We start from the raw sequence: 16,820 nt of genomic DNA, 5'->3' as shown, positions 1-16,820 counted from the left end.
TAACTGCTATAATGATTTCTGTAGGTTCTTGGATGGAAAGAGATTATGGATAACGGAAAGTTTATGAGGTACTATGTTTCATTAATGTTTCCTATCCAAAAAGAGGAAGATGGAGAGAAAAAAACTTAGAAAGGCACAGTATCTTATTATCTGACCACTTAGAACTCTGAGTAGCTAAAGGAGATATCAAGTTTCCAAAGGAATGTATTTGTTGTCGTTTGGGCCAGGCGTTTACAAACTTTTATGTAAAGAGTCAAACAGTAAATATTTTAGGCTTTGTGGGCCATATAATCTCTGTTGCATATATCTTTTTCCTTTTTTTAAAACAAATCTTAAGTAGGATAAAAACCATACTTAGCTCAGAGGCCATACAAAAACAATAAAATAGCTACAGAAAGGGGGAAGCAGAGGGGAGGAAAATGCACACAAGGGAAGAGCGTGAACAGTGGGTCAATGCACAGCCCTGAGCGTCAGGACTGCTGGGCTTTCCTCCTAGTTTTACTCCTGAGTTGGGTTAAGTTGTGCCATTCTCTGGATGAGACTCTTCATGTGTCAGATGGGGAGCTGAGACAAAATGACCCCTAAGACCCCTAACAATTCTACAATCCTGTGGCGCTAAAGAAAATTCAAAATAGAAAGATGGATAGTTTCTCTCCACCTTGCTCTTTTATGTGCGCTGGAGGGCACATTCATGCCTGAGCAGCACATCAAAAAGCCATTCTTTTATGAATATGGAGAAAGGGTATTTGGATACCCTGAAAGATTGCTCCAAAGGATAGGCTTCCACACAGAGAACTGTGTATGATGTCCACTTAAAGCAGGGGTCCCCAATCCCTGCGACACGGATTGGTACAGGTCCTTGGCCGGTCAGGAACCTAGTCACAGAGCAGGAGGTGAGTAGCAGGCAAGCAAGGGAAGTTTCAACTGTATTTGTAGCCGCTTCCCAGCGTGAGCATCACCACCTCAGCTGCACCTCAGATCATCAGGCATTAGATTCTCATAGAAGCATTGGTTCCTGGTGCCAAAAAGGTTGGGAACCACTGACAAAGTATTATTAAGTTGCTATGATTGCCAAGACCAATTAAAGGCATCACCTGATAGGAGGAAGTGGATACAACACTGCAAAACTTTCTGAAGAGTTATGCTCATTTACAAGATAAATAAGTTCTAGGGATGTAATGTATATCATGATGACTATAGGTAACAATACTGTATTGTATATTTGAAAGTTGCTGAGAGATCTTAAAAGTTCTCATCGCAAGAAAATAAATTGTAACTACGTGAGGTGATGGATGTTAACTGAACTTACTGATTCTGTCTTTCTCTTATCAGACTTAAACACTTGCTAAGGGAGGGGTGTGTATCTTATCCAACACTGTCTGACACAAATGTTGGCTGGTACTCAATAATTTTGGTTAAATGTATAAGAAATCACTTGAATCTAAGACTTGACATTTTCCTATAAAAAGAAATAACTGTATCTACAGGTGGGAGTTTCTATTCTATACACATCTGTGAGCCCTGTCAGAAATAGGAAGGGTAACAAATTGGAGTGGAGCAGCAGGTACTATATTTCTTCCTTCCAGAAATAACATGTTTACCTAATTTCTAGAAAACGTGCTCTCCATAGGCTTCTTACTTTTTATACATGAGTTTTCTCTGAGTATCTGTGAGAGTCTCTAGTTAATGGGACATGAAAATAAAATGTCGTGTGGTGATGGTGTCTGTCTAGCCAGTAATTAGCTGCCTCTTCAACCTTCTCTGTCAAGAAAGATGAGAAGGAAGGATGTGTGAAAATGGATAAGCAAGAAAATGTTCTTTTACCTGTTGGTCAGGCATTATTCTAGATGCTTTACATATATTAGTGCATTTACTATTTACAACTACCTTGAGGGAAATATTATTTTTCCCATTTTATATACCAAAAAATACTGTGAAGGTTAAACATTTTACCCAACATCATATTATGGGTAACTTGTGATATCAGGATGATGATAGGAACAACCGTAATAATAACAAAAAGAAAAATAAAATAAAGAACACACACAAAAAAGAGAACTAATTATTGAGAGGTATGCCAGGCATTAATAAATCTTACAATCCTAATAACTCGAAAGACTTATTACATGAAAGATGCTTTTATACTTTTAACAGATGACCAAATGGATTTAATGAGATTAAATAAATTACCAAGGACAACAACTTAAGTGGTAGGGTGGGATTTGAAATTCTCTCTTGCCGAGCCTGTATGTGTTGGACTGTACCATGGCGCCTTGTCTTTGAGGCTAAATCCTAAGCACTTCTGAGTTTTATTTACCACCTGCTATGCAAATTTACTCTTTGGTTCCAGTTCACTAATTTTTGAATACTGGGAAATCCTCACAAAGCCTCTCCAGTAGATATATATACCTATTATGCTGACTGAGTCTGGGCAACGAGGAAGAAATAGGGCTGGGGATTTCTGCTCTAGAACAAAGTGCTACCAGACCAATCAATGGCAGAGGGCTATGCAACCCTTGGACAAAAGAAGGAAATGTCCACTCTCTTGCGTGCCCGGACCATCTAATGATCACGTGCAAGTATTTAACATTTGAAAGGTACTCTCTTGGTGAGCTCATGTCCACTTCTTTTCCCCTCTTTCACAGCAGGAAGTTTTTTCCAAACTCACCATCTCCCATCTCATCAGAGAAGGGTAGGCTGAAGACAGCTTCATCGATCATTCGGTTGGGAAGGTTGGTATAAAACCTGCCGACTGTGGTCTCCAGGTTACTCAGCTGGTTCAGCACCATCATGCTACCCTTAATCACAGGCAAGGCTGTCCGGTCCAGCACGCCATATTTCCCTGAGTTTTGTTCAGCCAAATCTCTCAGGAAAGCCAGCTCTTTCAAACCAGTCACCCCATCTGAAATGGAAAGCCAAGGGAGGACAATGTAAAGCTTACAATAACCTTGCCATGTAGATTTAATAAGGGCATGGATGAGGTCTTATAATACCTCTGCAAAATGATGACCCCTCTGCCAAGGGGGCCTTTGCAGAGATAGTCAGGGCTCAGGACACCAGGTCTTGCTGAGGAACAAAGCCCCAGGCATGGTCTTTCCTCGAAGAGACAAGAGGGTGAAGGGATCCTTCAAAAGGCAATGATGAAAACCACATGAGTAAATAAAAGAGCCCCATTCTGCAGAGACATGTTCTCCCCTTACAGTTTAATTATGAAATGTAAATTATTTTTCTGCATTTAATATCTGAAGGCAAAAGTCATGATTAACAAATCTGTATTTAATTTAAATTAGTAGATGAAGTTGAGAGTTTAGAAGAGAGGTTCACCATTTTATTGATCTTTTTGCCTATTAAACGCTTGCCAAAGTCTCATGCAACTAAATGAATTATGGATTGCATTTAGTGATGCCTCCAAAACCTCTGTCTTTAAACTCATTTTAATTACAAATGTTTTCAATGCTTGATATTGTTAGGAAAATACTGGACTTGATTTATTAAATGTATATTTTTTATGTTTAGAGGGTTTTAAAACTTTGTAAAAGATTTAGGCATACTGGGATGTATTGTTCTACAACATCTGTAATCTATAGCACAAAAATAAATTTAATAAACCTTTTTAACATTTTGAGTTTGCTATTGTTGGAACACAGTCAAAAGGATTAGTAACTGATCCTATGTGGGTACCACTGTAAACAAATTCAAATGATTTCAATCACTACTGAGATTCTACGAATGAGTTTTAAAAAGGCTTTGCCTCATTTTCTTGAACTATTTAGTCATTTAAAAAAATCTGAAGTTTGTGGTTTACCTACTTTATATGACTTTATCATTTCTAAATAGGAAGTGTATAGCTTCTAACCCTGGAAGTCTATTTCTAAAGTCATGGCAGGATTAAATGGTTGTAACTTCTTTCTTAACACATTGTATTTAAGTAACCTAATTTTGGTCCACTCGTGCAATGCTAAAGGGAAGTCAGAACCAGACTCATGTTCCCTTCGCTTGACAGAGTTGAAATGGGGTTGCTGAATGGCACACTACAGAGTAAGAGACAACAAATAAAGTGTGACTGATCCCTGACCATATACCCTTGAGAAGCTCAGACACTCACAGAGGTGAATGATGAAAGGAAACAACTCAAGGCAATACATACATTTCCTTTCTTTGTCATGTACTGCTTGGTTCTCTCAAAATGTGAAAGTAAAGTAATAAACAGGAACATCTACTAGGCAAAGAACGGTGTGACATGGCAGGTTATCAAAGCCTGGGGTCTTTGCGTCACTCCATCATGAATGGTGTGCAGGGGTGGCAGCAGGGTCAGCAGGATAGAAGACTTGGAAGTGTGCTGGACGGTTCTGTCATTAATATGGTCATGCTGGAAACTCCATTTGCCAGAATCCCCTTTCCTTTATGATTCCAGGTTAAAGGCGGCCAAAAGTGAAGTGTGAAATTTGAGAGGCAAAGTGAGAAACAGACACAGAGGGACCAGAATGTTCCAGTTTTGTCACACTCTTCTCTAATCTGCATATGGTTCCCTTACCCAGCTGCGAGCTTGCTCACCAAGGGGCAACCCAAGGCCCATTCCAGATGCTTCACTGAGAGCTCACGGGGTAGCAGCCATGAAGAACCACCAACTGCTCACAGACTTCTACATCAGACCTTCTAAATGGTCTTCAATGCTCCTGGCTTCCAGACATCCCTGCAAGCTTCAACCTGTCTACCCACACCAGAGCGGGATACCAAACTGAAAGTCGTTAACTCTTCTTTTTGAATCTTGATGGTTCCAGTTTTCCTCACAATTATGCACATTCTAATTATGATAATAAATTTGTTATACCAAAATTCTCATAACAGTTCTTCCCTATTTGGAACCTGATTGACAGAGTGAGGGAATATGTCAACAGCCCCAGTCATTAATGCTCAGAGATGGCATTTGGAGGGAGGGAGCTGTGTGTCTGACTAGATTAAAGGGAGAAAAGAGATAAGGATGGTTAGAGGGAAGTAACCAGAGATTTTAAAGAAAGGAATTACCAGGGCACAGAAAGGTACACAGGTATTTTAGCGGGAAAATTTAGGACCAGTGATGAGGTGGGTGCTAGCAAGGAAGCTTCTTTACTAAGTATCTGTGTAAGATGACTTTCAAATCGAACGGAAAAGAAGAAGTGAACACTTCATTTTATGGTTCCTTACTCCTGTATTAAAGCATTTAATTCATTTGTCTTGACTGTCTTTCTCATTGGGTTATAAGTTTCCTAAGGACAGGGATTTTGTATAACACAGAACCTCAGTGTACTAGGTTGGCACTGTAGGCTCAATAAATTTTACTTTCCTTCCTCCCTCCCTCTATCCCTTCCTGCCTCCTAAGAGTGAAAGAAGCTAAACCATCAGAGCGACTGGCACCCAGAGATAATGTGAAAAGTTTGTGGCCCAGGCCAACACAAGCCATCTCTGCCCACCTCAGCTGTGCTCACTGCTCAGAATACAAGAAAACTAAGACCCTGCTCATGTCTGAGCAGCTCACATTTTTGTGGAAAGTAGAGGGAGAAGGGGGAGAGAACAATACATATGTGAGCACATGGCTTCAGTGTAAAGTGGAAAGTGCTTTATAGTAGTGAGCATAACATGCTGGGGGACTTGGAACAGAGAGCTGGCCTAAACCACGGTGAGAGAGAAGCATCTCTGCCTCTAAGCTGTACTGAGACAGGAAATCATACAATCTTTCATTTATCCTTAAATTAGCCTTAAAGATCTGTTATTTACCAGGTAGTGTGTTAGGAACTTTAAACATATCATATGTTATTTATTATTATCACGGCTACCCTCTGAAGATCTAAAGAGATTAAGTAACTAACTTGCCATAAGCAACATGGCCAATAAATGGAGACTGGAACTTGGAACCTCTAGACCACACACCTTGTGTTTTTCCATGTGTGGTCCACAAAACATCTGGAAAAGAATCATGCTGGTCAGAAACCACTGGGTCAAGATGGCAGAGTAGGTAAATGCTGTGCTTGCCTACTCCCATGACCACATCAAAATTACAACTAAACTACAGGACCAGCATTGAGAATCAGCTGAAGTCTAACTGATCAGAAGTCCTATAAAGAAGCCACACAGAGACTGGTAGGAGGGATGGAGATGCTAAACAGTCCGTTCCCACATCCATGTATAGTTAAAAATCAAGAGTGATACCTTGCTGCAAAGGTTACCCTTGGAGCAAGGGGTCCCAAACCTACACTGGGCTCCCTGGCCCAGGGTTCCACTGCTGAGAAGAAAAGGCCCTATAACTTCTGGCTGTGAAAACTAGCAGAAATTGTGGCTGAGTGAGATGGAGGGCTGTGAGAATTCTTGGTGTTCCTCTTAAAGGGTCTGTGTACAAACTTACCTGCTGCCAGACTCACTTACTCTGAACTCCAGTGCTGAGGCAGCAGCTCGAAAGGCACCGGGGACATACGTTGAAAAACCGAATTGTCTGGCTTTAGGGCAAGGGCTAGAGGGGCAGCTTTCTCCCAGACAGAAGTGTTAGCGGAAGCCATCGTTCTTGGTGAGCCCTCCCCCCAGCCAGCCTGCACACTCAAGAGGTACAATATCTGAGTTTCCATCAACCTAGTTAACATGGTTAGCCCCACCGTTATGATTCCCTGAGACCCTGACCCACCTAACTTGTGGGCCCACCCAAACTGCTTTCAGTGGCTTTTCTATACAAATGGCCTGTCTTGGCTCATGCTGAGGACTTTCCTAAAATCTCTCAAAGGTTCACACCTCCCAAACAAGCAGCATCTGGCGTTGGCGTGGCCCACACCTCTTACTATGCAGTCCCAAGCCCATTGCTAGTGGAAGCCACTCAGTTTGCAGCTTAGCCTCTCTCAGGTACCTGTAAGCCCAGCACAGGTGGGAACTATCTGCAGACCACTTTTGTAGCTCATACCAAGGAGCCCTGAGTAAGGCACAGGCAGGAGCTGACCTCGGCCTGCACCAGAGGCTCTCCCAAGAGGCCCAGTACCAACACACCCAGTGGCCAGCTTTAGACCACACAAGAGTACCTACCACCCACCCAACCATCTCCACAAATGACACGTCCAAAGGGTAGATTTGTCAGTGATCACTTTGTAAATTATATAAATGTCTAATTACTATATTGTATACCTGAAACTTATATAATATGGTCTGTCAACTGAAAATGAAAAATAAAAACTATTAAAAAAAAAAAAAAAAAGAATCATGTAGGCCCAAACACAGGTTCCTAGACTCTGCCCAGGAAGCTCTGAATAAAAATCTGAGGGCACTGCCTGGGGTTCTGCATTTTACAAAAAATCTCCAAGTAATCCTTAGCACATTAAAACATGAGAACCACTGTCCCTAAAGCCACGTAGTTTTACATGGAAACCTGAAAGTGGATAGGAAAAATAAAAGACCATAGATGAGAAGGGCTGATGAATCAAGACGTACCCTCTTAAAAACAAGAGAATATGGACGCTTTGAACAGAGAACAAGCGGCCTGAAGAAGAAAATGCTTCCGGAGAAGAGCAATGCATTGACGGGTAGGGAGAAAAGACATAGCAAAGAGGCTAGACTACTGAGCTGGATGTAGTCACACTGGAGGACAGACTGGAGAGCAGAAGAAAAGATAATGAGTATTTCCTCAGATTTGCCAATTTACTAAACATGCTTATACAGTGTCTGATTTAAGAGCAACAAAATCAACTGTAATGAGTACATGGCAAGAGCCAGGCAATGTCCTGGGCGTTTCCTACACATTAGGGCTAATCTTCACAACAACGCTGTCATGTAGATAATACTTATCTCCATTATACAACTAAGGAAGCCGAGGTGGAGAAATGAGTAGAAGAGGCTTCACAATGATTCTGCAGGGAAATGTGACATTCACAGTCTTGGCTATACAGAAGAATCCTGGTCACTACCTTGGTCCCCTAAAGCTTAAATTGACAAGATACTTTAGTAACCTCCATGCAGTATCAAAATACAAGAATATGATGGAGAACTGAAAAAAAAAAAAAAAATGGAGTCCTACAGAATTCTCGCAAGACCACAGACCTGGGGAAGGTTCAGAAATGAGCAGTTGGGTGGAGAGAGAAACGAAGAGAAAGGGACTATCCTAGCACATTAAATGTAAAAATCCAGCCCTGAATAACAACATTGGGCAGAGAAAGATGGGCTTGGAAGGGAAGCTGCTTAGTTGCCCCTCCTCTTATACTCTTCATCAAAGTACACCGTTACGGTTCTTTTTATTTTTTTGAAAGCAGTATGCACTTAGAGAGAACTTTCATCTAAAAGAAAAATCTCAAAATACTACCTACCGTTCATAAGGGCGTAGGTGAGAATCATTACGGAGTTGTTTAGGAAGCTATTTTCTTCACTGATGACACGGAGAGTTGCCTTTTTATCTTCCTCTGAAGAGTCCTTTGATGTAATGCCAGCTGACAGGTAAATTATGACCATGTCTGTATCTAAACAAAAACATACAAATTGTTACTTTGGATTCTGGCTAAAGGCAGTTGTTTCTTTTTCATTTCCCCTGGACTTTCCCACCTCGAGGACCTGCCTGGCCCACTATTCCTACTCATTCCCATTTGATGCTGGGGCTTTCATCTCCCTACCTCTGTTTCTCGTCCATCCTGCCCTTTATGGGCAACGAGGCCTCATTTATCTAGTGTCGGGTAAAGAGATGTTCCTAATAAATTTACCAGATAAAAGAAAATTTCCTTTAGGCACCCACGGTTGAGATAATTTAACCATTCCAAATGGAACTCTCTCCTGCCTTCTGAAATGGAGGATTCAGAACCTGATTTAATCTTTTCCAAGAACACAGATTTTGGGGAGGCTAGGCTTTAAAAATGGTGGTTCTTTCGGGGGCTCTGGAGACATGTACAATTATCTTCCCTTATACTAAGTAGTTTTAGAAACATTTTTGTTTTTAAAACTCATCAGTGCAGAAGAACAATGAAATATGGACACAAGAGCCCGGATGCCCGTGTTCAACTCCCAGCTCTGCTACTTACAAGCTGCGTCTGTGTGATTTGGGTAGATTTTTTTAGCCTCTCTACACCTAAATTTCCTAGTCTATAATATGGGATAACAACAGTACTTAGTAGGCTTACTGTGAGGACTAACAGATTAATTTACATAAAGAGTGAAAGCAAAAGGGTGACAGCAAATATGAAAAAGAAACCACAACACACAGGTACAAAGCGCATACAAAACTCTTGCACAGGTGTCAGTATGATATATGCTTATTTCTTCAGGTCCTTATTGCTGTCATTTAATTGAGGTTGCTTCATAGTTACTGTGGCCGGCTATCTCCAAGGTGCTGCCCCAATGATCCTACCTCCTGATAATCTGCATCCTTGTGTAGCAGTCTCCCGTTGAGATTTAATGATTTCCTTCTGGTGAACAGAATGCAGCAGAAGGGATGGGATGCCAAGAGATAGATCAGGTTACAAAAAGATGCTGGCTTCCACCTTGGGCACTCTCTCACTCTGAGGGAAGTCACATAGCATGTTGTGATCTGTCCAACGGATAGGCTTGGAATTGAGGCCCTCAGAACTGAGTTCTACCAACACCCAGTGGAGTGAACTTGGGAGTGAATCCTTCCTAAGTTGAAATTTGAGATGACTGCAGCCCTGGCCAATTGTTTGACTGCAACTTTGTGAGACATCTTTAGCCAGAGGCATCCGGCTATGCAGTGTCCAGATTCCTGACCAACAGACACTGAGATAATGACTGTTTATTATTTTAAGTCACTGAGTGTTGGGATAATTTGTTACTCAGCAACAGATAATGAATACGGTTATATCCTTTTAAAAATTATCCTCACAATGATGAGGATACAATGCTTGAAGTTCCTTTAGTTTATAAATTTCCATTTTTAGTTTATGTTGTATCAATATTTTAGGCAACTGAACTGAGTTTAATGAAATTTGATTCAAAGAAGTAAATCTGTTCAAAGTTATCTTATTTATACCAAGACTTGGTATACAAGCAAGTCTTAAAATCAATTTTGATGCTTGAATAATTCTCTAATAAACACCAACTGCAAATTATATTGCATTATCTATTTATCATAAATTAGGAAGTGAATGCTGATGCAAAACACAAAAACCCATTAGCTTAAAAATATTCCTGTCTTAAACTAGATGACGATATTTTCCCAATGTTGTAAATACACGCTTGAAAATTATTTTGTTAGGCATCTTAACACTTCACTTAAAGCTTCAGGCCAGAAAAAACTGTATACTGCTTGACTCCCTAGTAGGAGGAACACAGATAAACCATGAAGTTCATTTAAAGTCTGAGACAAACCACTGCCCTATAGCAAAGTTACCATGTGTGATAAATTCTTGAAAACACCTCTAGGAATGACCTAAAAAAGAACCCTTTGAATGTCTTCTTTACCTTTATGCTTTTGGATAAAATATGCTTCTGAGAGCTGGTTTTAGGGCACACGCCCATATGTGGAAAGCCAGAAGGCCTACAGCCTACAGGCTTCTTTAGCAGCCGAGCGTATTTTCTTTCCGTCCCAGCAACAAGATATCTATTTGTAAGCATCCTCACTGTCTCCGTCCAACCCGACTCTACTCCTGCCCTACCTTCGAGCAAAATTTAGTTATTTTTCTTTTATGAGATACCAGACCTGCCAAATTTGGTCTACTTATTTTTCCTTATTAGGATATTCCCTCTCTAGTCACTCGGAGGAACTTTAAACTTTAGCAATGTTAAAAACGAGTAGTTATAAAGATTTGGGGCAGAGCAACATCATAAACATGTACCTGGAAGAAAATGCAATAGACTCTCTATTTGGCAAGTCCCTATCTAAGGCACCAGGTAAGTCTTGGGGTCAGTATCAAAGGGGAAAAGGCAACTCAAATTTGAGCTTTGTCCAATGCCATTTAATTCCTATTCCTAATCATCTTATTTCTTCTCCTGTCAAGTGACTCACCAACTAATTACCCCCAAAACAAACCCTGAAAGAATAATCCAAATACATTTATGATATCGGTTGTAGGTCTACCATAGGACTGAAAAAAGAGCCAGTACTGGGTAAAAGTTTTAGATTTTCTGATTAGTGCAAAACAAATTAATGGAAAGCTACAATAATTTATGACCTGTAGCTTCTGTTAATATGGCTACTAGTATGGGCCAGACATTTTACTTTCATGCACAGATTAATCTTCAAAATAATCCTACAGGGTAGGTCTGACTCATTAGACTACCACCACCCCATGGCCTTAAAACAGTGCCAGGTACAGAGTAGATGCTAAATAATTGTGGAATGATTAAAAGTAGTAATGAGTAGCACAAGCTTCTGGGAGGCATACCCAGAGCGCTCACTGTGCTACAGCTGAGTAGTCCTCAGCCACTTTGAGCCTGAGGTCAGTTTAGGATGTCTTGGGTATCTGCTAGAGTTAGGTTAGCTGGAGCTAGAAGTCTTGTGGAAACTAAATATCATAATAACCACAGCTATATTTATTTAATATTTATGATGGAATCCTAGATCTTATTATTGCCCCCAATTTGCAGATGAGGAAACCAGACCTAGAGAGATCAAATAATTTATACAAGTTCACAAGGTTAGGAAAATTTCAGAGTAGGAATCTGAAACCACATTGGTTGAAATCCCAAAACCACATACTTAATCACTATGCTATATTGCTTGAGAGCTCCTCAAATCTCTCTTAATAAACTAGACAATGCTAATTCCTAAAGTATTTCTTTATGCAACCCAATTGGGGTCTTATTTCTCTAAAGCATTAAAGTGGAAGCCTGTGAAACATCTTATTTGGCCTCAAAAAGACCCCTCTGAGCCTTTAAAAAAACAGTACCATCAAAATTTGTCCACGTCTGTGATGGTCACTCTTCTTGCCATGTTTTTGTTTGCCAACATTAAGAAAAACAAAACAAAAAACCCTGAGGAGAAATGGAGCCATCAAAGCAGCCTTCTGCTAATGTGCAGTGCAGGAAGGTCTGTAGGAAGAGGTTTAATGAGGTCTCTACTCAGTTTTAAAGCTGGAACAAATGTCAACATTTGAAAATCAAGGGATTTCACATAAAAATCCAGATTTCTGGCTTCTCTTGAAACAGAAGATCTGGCAACACTGGGCAGGAATTCCTGTCTGGCAACCACAGGCTGAACAGAAGAGCAGCTGCCCTGCAACACAGCAAGCACTCTCCAGCTGACTGTGCTCTGCAAACAACCCTCATTACCTTACCTTGGGCCTGCCTGACTCACGTTCATACTGCCTGGCCACTGCCGAGCTTGTGTTTCTCGCCACTATTTAAACAGTGTAATAATCAAAATTGGACTTAAAAGATGGTTTGATGGCTGAAGAATCAAGAAGAACAAACACCGCAGCGAGGAATGCTGACAGGTAGATGGCGGCGGGTAGGTGGTACCTATAGGTAAATGGCATCAACCAGCTAGCCAATCCGTCTTGAATACTTGAGAGGTCACCCTTGTTCCTAGCCCTTATTAGTCTGTGAATAGCCAGCACTTGCCAAGGTTGGTTCGTGAAATTCTAAGATGACCCCGATGACCAACACCCTTGAGCAATCCTCTACCCTCTAGAGTGAGCATGACCAGTAATTCACTTCTAACCAATATGGCAAAAGTGATGGAGTAATTTTGCAGATGTGACTGAGGTCTCAAATAAGTCAGTCACCAGGGAGAGCAATCTGATTGAATCAAGAGGGAGAGTGGGCCTGATTAGAACAGATGAGATCTTTAAAAAAGGGTCCAAGCCTTCCCCTGAAGTTAGGGGCCTGAAGAAGAGATGCTCTCCTGATGACGTTGAAGAAGGAAGTGGACATGAGGTTTATAGTTGCAAGGAAATTAATCTTGTCAACAACTGAGCTTGGAAGAGGACTCCAAACCTTAGATGAAACCACAGACCTGGCTGGCGGCTGGACTGCAGCCTTGTGCAATGCCAAACAGAGAACTCAGCTAAAGAAATACCTGGACTCATGACCCATGGAAATGGTGAGATAACAATATACAGAAACATAAAACTAATATGCCATCTACCATCATTAGTTGCAATAATTATAGTAGCTTCTTTCAAGGGTCCACCATGTGCCAGGCACTGTGCTTTGCGTTGATCAATTCTGTCTTAGTTTTGATGCAGATACACTTAAGAGCTTGAAAATAAATTCTTTAAATTGATCTCAAGAGGATACATTTATTTAAAAAAACAAAATAAAACAAAAAACACCTACAAATAGATTTCCAAATATGAAAGGGAAAATGACATAGATTCCTTTCAGTAGTTTCAAAGCATGTGTCTTATTTCAAACATCCTTTCCTTTCCTTTTGCATGCATCCTAATTCCAGATTTTCTTTAATACAGGAAAATTAAATTACAGTGCCTTTGTACATTTGAAGGGCCATGCTCATCTAAATGACAGCTGGTTAGAAGGAAGGATCAAGGCAAGAACTCCTGCTGCCCCTTTATATGCACATGCGCACAAGCAAACCTCTACTCTAAGTCAGTGAGGAAGCAGGGTTCACAATTAGCATTAAAAAGGATGAGGATATTCCCCTGGGAAATAAGCAGAGCGATGTTCTAAATAAAGAGGCAGAAAGAGGAAGATCTAGGAGTGAAGAAATTGTGCAGACCAAGTATCTTCGATTGGAAAAGATGAAAACAATCTAGTAAGATCCTCATATTAGATGACCAATATAACAACACAGAAAAATTTTATCTCAAGTCACTTAAAAAAATCCCTCTAGACAGAGTTGTATGATCCATCTGCAATATATTCCTATTGCCACCCTCTATGCATCAGTTTATAAGTCTTCTGAGAGAGTGAGCTTACTTGCGTGGAACTTTGTGTTGTTGTTTGTGCTTCGAATCAGCTGGAATGCCTTGTGAAATCCTGCCGCATGCTGGGTAGGGCTGTCCAAAGACCTGACGCTGCCAACGAAGGTGGACATTTTCCTTTTTGTCTCACTGGTGGCTGGAGACAGAAATGTCTTATAGCACTGGTCGAGAGAGCAAGTCCTGACAATGTCTGCCACAGTCAACACAGAGATCTGGAGGAGAGAAAAAGAATGCTTGTTAGCTTACTCTGTAAATGTATTTACTTTTTATTTATTCCAGAAGAGCCTAAGGAATGAGAAGGCCTACGGATTTCTGACAGTTTAAAAATAAATGCCTAGAGGCATAAATCTGTCAAATTTGAAAAGGATTAGGTAAGGATTGGTAAGAAGAAGGGATCCTAGAGTTTAGTTTTCGTTCCAAGATGAAATCAGCAGTATGGTGTTCATGTATACATTTTAAAAAAGTATTTTATGCAAAGAAAAATACTAGCAAGTACTAACCATCTTGGTTTTCCAAATGGAGGTGGGAGTGATGGTAAAGATATGGGATGTATGTTTTAAATAACTACACTCGCTAGTGAGTAAAACTTTAGGAGTTGGAAAAGTCAAAATGATGAAGTAGAAAATGTCCACAGGCAATAAATTATTACTAGCTGCAAACGCACCTGTCTCTGAGGTGTCCTACGGATTAGTAAACCTCTAGCAGTCTTCCCTTCTCCTTTACCTCCCATCGGTCTTGAGATAAAGTCCAGCCATCTACCTACATCCAAACCCCTTGCCCTTTTGCTCCTTAGCATGATTTTCAGTGTGAAAGTCACAGCTAATCAGGTCTTAAGAGGAGGCATAAAGGAAATGCAAGCCTCGGCTGGGGTGGCGGTGGTTTTAAAAGAGATCTGGAATTAGAGTTGGCAGCTCCTTCCTCAAAATACTAGAATAAAAACATACAATGCTTTTACAAAGACATTTGAGGGGGCTCCAATGCCTTGCAGGTCACTGGGATAATGGTCACCTTATCGTGCTCGTCGATGGCGCTAAGGATGACCTGGGCAGCATCCTTGGCGATCTGAAGTTGGGTGTCCGTGACGGAGGCTCCGTGGTCCAGGATCACTACTATGTGCTTTGACTGCGGCCGGACTGTAGAGACGTAGATAGGTCTAGAAGAGGAAAAAGCTCTCTGGGGTCAGTCTTTGGTTTAAGTAAAGGCCTCAACCTAACACGGCTGTGAACACTACAGATGTGCAGTCAGACTGGTGTCTATGTTTCCCCAAGGATGACACAAGGATGACAATGTCTGCCACAGTCAACACAGAGATCTGGAAGGAGAAACTTCCAGGAGAAACTTTACTGGTACATTAAAAACACCTTAAGACAACAACGTGTGTCTGCGGAACAGGGATTGGTAACTTATGTTTTAAAGATTAAAGCGACTGGGAGAAGGTTTAAAGAAGCAAATCCGTTGGAAGGCTGGCTTTTGCAGCACACTCAAAAGTCAGCCTCTCAGCTGCTCGTGGCGATGCTGCTCACTGTTACTCACCACCTTGCTACTGGAAACGGAGCCGATGGCCCCTCACGCGGCAGAGACAGCACCAGAAGGAGAAAAAGGTCAGTTTGTCAGTGCTGGGTCTTCCTTGGCAGACTTACAGAATGGGACTTTGCTAAAACTCAGGCAGCCTATAATCTGTGAACATTAAGAGCAGCTTTGAGCAGTAGGTTTCGTTCCTCTCCCTCAAGACAAAGGCTGCTGCTAAGTGAGCCCTTTCCTTTCAGTACTGAAGCAATTCACACAGGTTAGCCACCAAAACGTTCCTTATCTGAGCACTTAAAACTGTTCCATCAAATCTGTCCAAGCCTGTGATAGCCACTGTTCTTGCCAGGTTTTTGTTTGCCAACATTAAGAAAAGGGGGAGGGGGTAGAGCTCCGAAGCAGAAATGCTTCTCATCAAAGCAGGCTTCTGCTAGTGTGCAGTACAGGAAGGTTTGTGAGAAGAGGTTTAATGAGGTCTCTATTCACAGTTTTAAAGCTGGAACAAATTAGGGGGAGCTTAAGAAAGCAAATCAGCCTCAAGAGAATGCTTTCCTTTATTGACACCCCTAAAATACTGGATTTTTCTGTGAAATGTTAGATGCCAGTTGAGTCACAAAAGCCTGGGCACAAATTAAGAAATATAGGCAAAGTACCAAATAACTTCGAAATCTAGCCAAGTTTACATTAACTGTTCTCAAGCCCCAAGTCCTGCACTAATACTGAAGGACCACTAGTCGATACCATTGAGCCAGTAGGGAAATGGGATAAAAAGAATTTGGTAGATGTGGCTACAGAAATGAAAGAGGAAAAAGAAAAGAAGAAACTCTAACTATCCTAATAATGACAATTATGTTAAAAATTGAACTTTTTAGGTCCTCCAAGCTGGGTGAATGGATTTTTAAAAAATGACGCAGCATCTTCTTTCCAATTCAACTCACATAAATAATTCGCAGAGCATGTGTTCACACTGTCACAATAAGTTGTTAAAAACTGCTTTAATGGGATAAATAGTAACATATTTAGGGTAGAGATGCATGAAACCTTTCGAGTAGAGATGAATGGTTGCTTGTGATAAGGTCCTGCTTTTCTTTTTGGACTATCCCTCACAGGTGGTTCATTAAAAGTGGCATGTCATCTAATCTCTCTTCTGAGAAGCAAATGAAAAATTAGATGGTTTCTGGCGTCTTTAGCCTCTCCTGAGAGATGAGACAACTAGAATCCAAGGTCATGGCTTCTGTTTTGATTTCTAAAATATTCAAGTCTTTACCAGGATGATCTAGGATGGGAACAGAGGAAACCAATCATACAATATAAATGTCTTTCTAGGGAAAAGCACAGAAATACTTCATTGGAGAAAATCTTAAACACAACTTAAAGTGAAGATGGAGAGAAGCCAAAGCGATGGTTTACACTCTGAAAAGTGGGCATCTTGCACTAGCTCCGGAAGTTCTGGCATCAAACATGTGG

The 16,820-nt window shown here is 40.9% G+C and overlaps 1 protein-coding gene across 3 annotated transcripts in view; it reads right to left on the bottom strand.

The window, feature by feature from the left end:
- The window catches only part of CACHD1 (cache domain containing 1), a 194,484-nt gene that overhangs the window by 37,657 nt on the left and 140,007 nt on the right, over positions 1 to 16,820 (bottom strand). For all 3 annotated transcript variants that reach the window (XR_001598688.2, XM_016159137.2, XM_036234798.1), the window contains exons 6-9: positions 14,838 to 14,982; positions 13,825 to 14,041; positions 8,313 to 8,462; positions 2,669 to 2,902 (exon numbers count right to left, since the gene is read on the bottom strand). Coding sequence is in view for 2 of the 3 variants with exons in the window: in XM_016159137.2 (XP_016014623.2) it covers positions 2,669 to 2,902; positions 8,313 to 8,462; positions 13,825 to 14,041; positions 14,838 to 14,982 (746 nt within the window). In the remaining variant the exon portion in view is untranslated. The remainder of the gene's footprint in view (positions 1 to 2,668; positions 2,903 to 8,312; positions 8,463 to 13,824; positions 14,042 to 14,837; positions 14,983 to 16,820) is intronic.

The sequence above is a fragment of the Rousettus aegyptiacus genome, unplaced genomic scaffold, assembly GCF_014176215.1.
Source record: "Rousettus aegyptiacus isolate mRouAeg1 unplaced genomic scaffold, mRouAeg1.p scaffold_m13_p_1, whole genome shotgun sequence".
Lineage (NCBI taxonomy): Eukaryota > Metazoa > Chordata > Mammalia > Chiroptera > Pteropodidae > Rousettus > Rousettus aegyptiacus.
The sequence above is the reverse complement of the archived record's forward strand: the minus strand, read 5'-3'. Positions and strand labels throughout refer to the sequence as shown.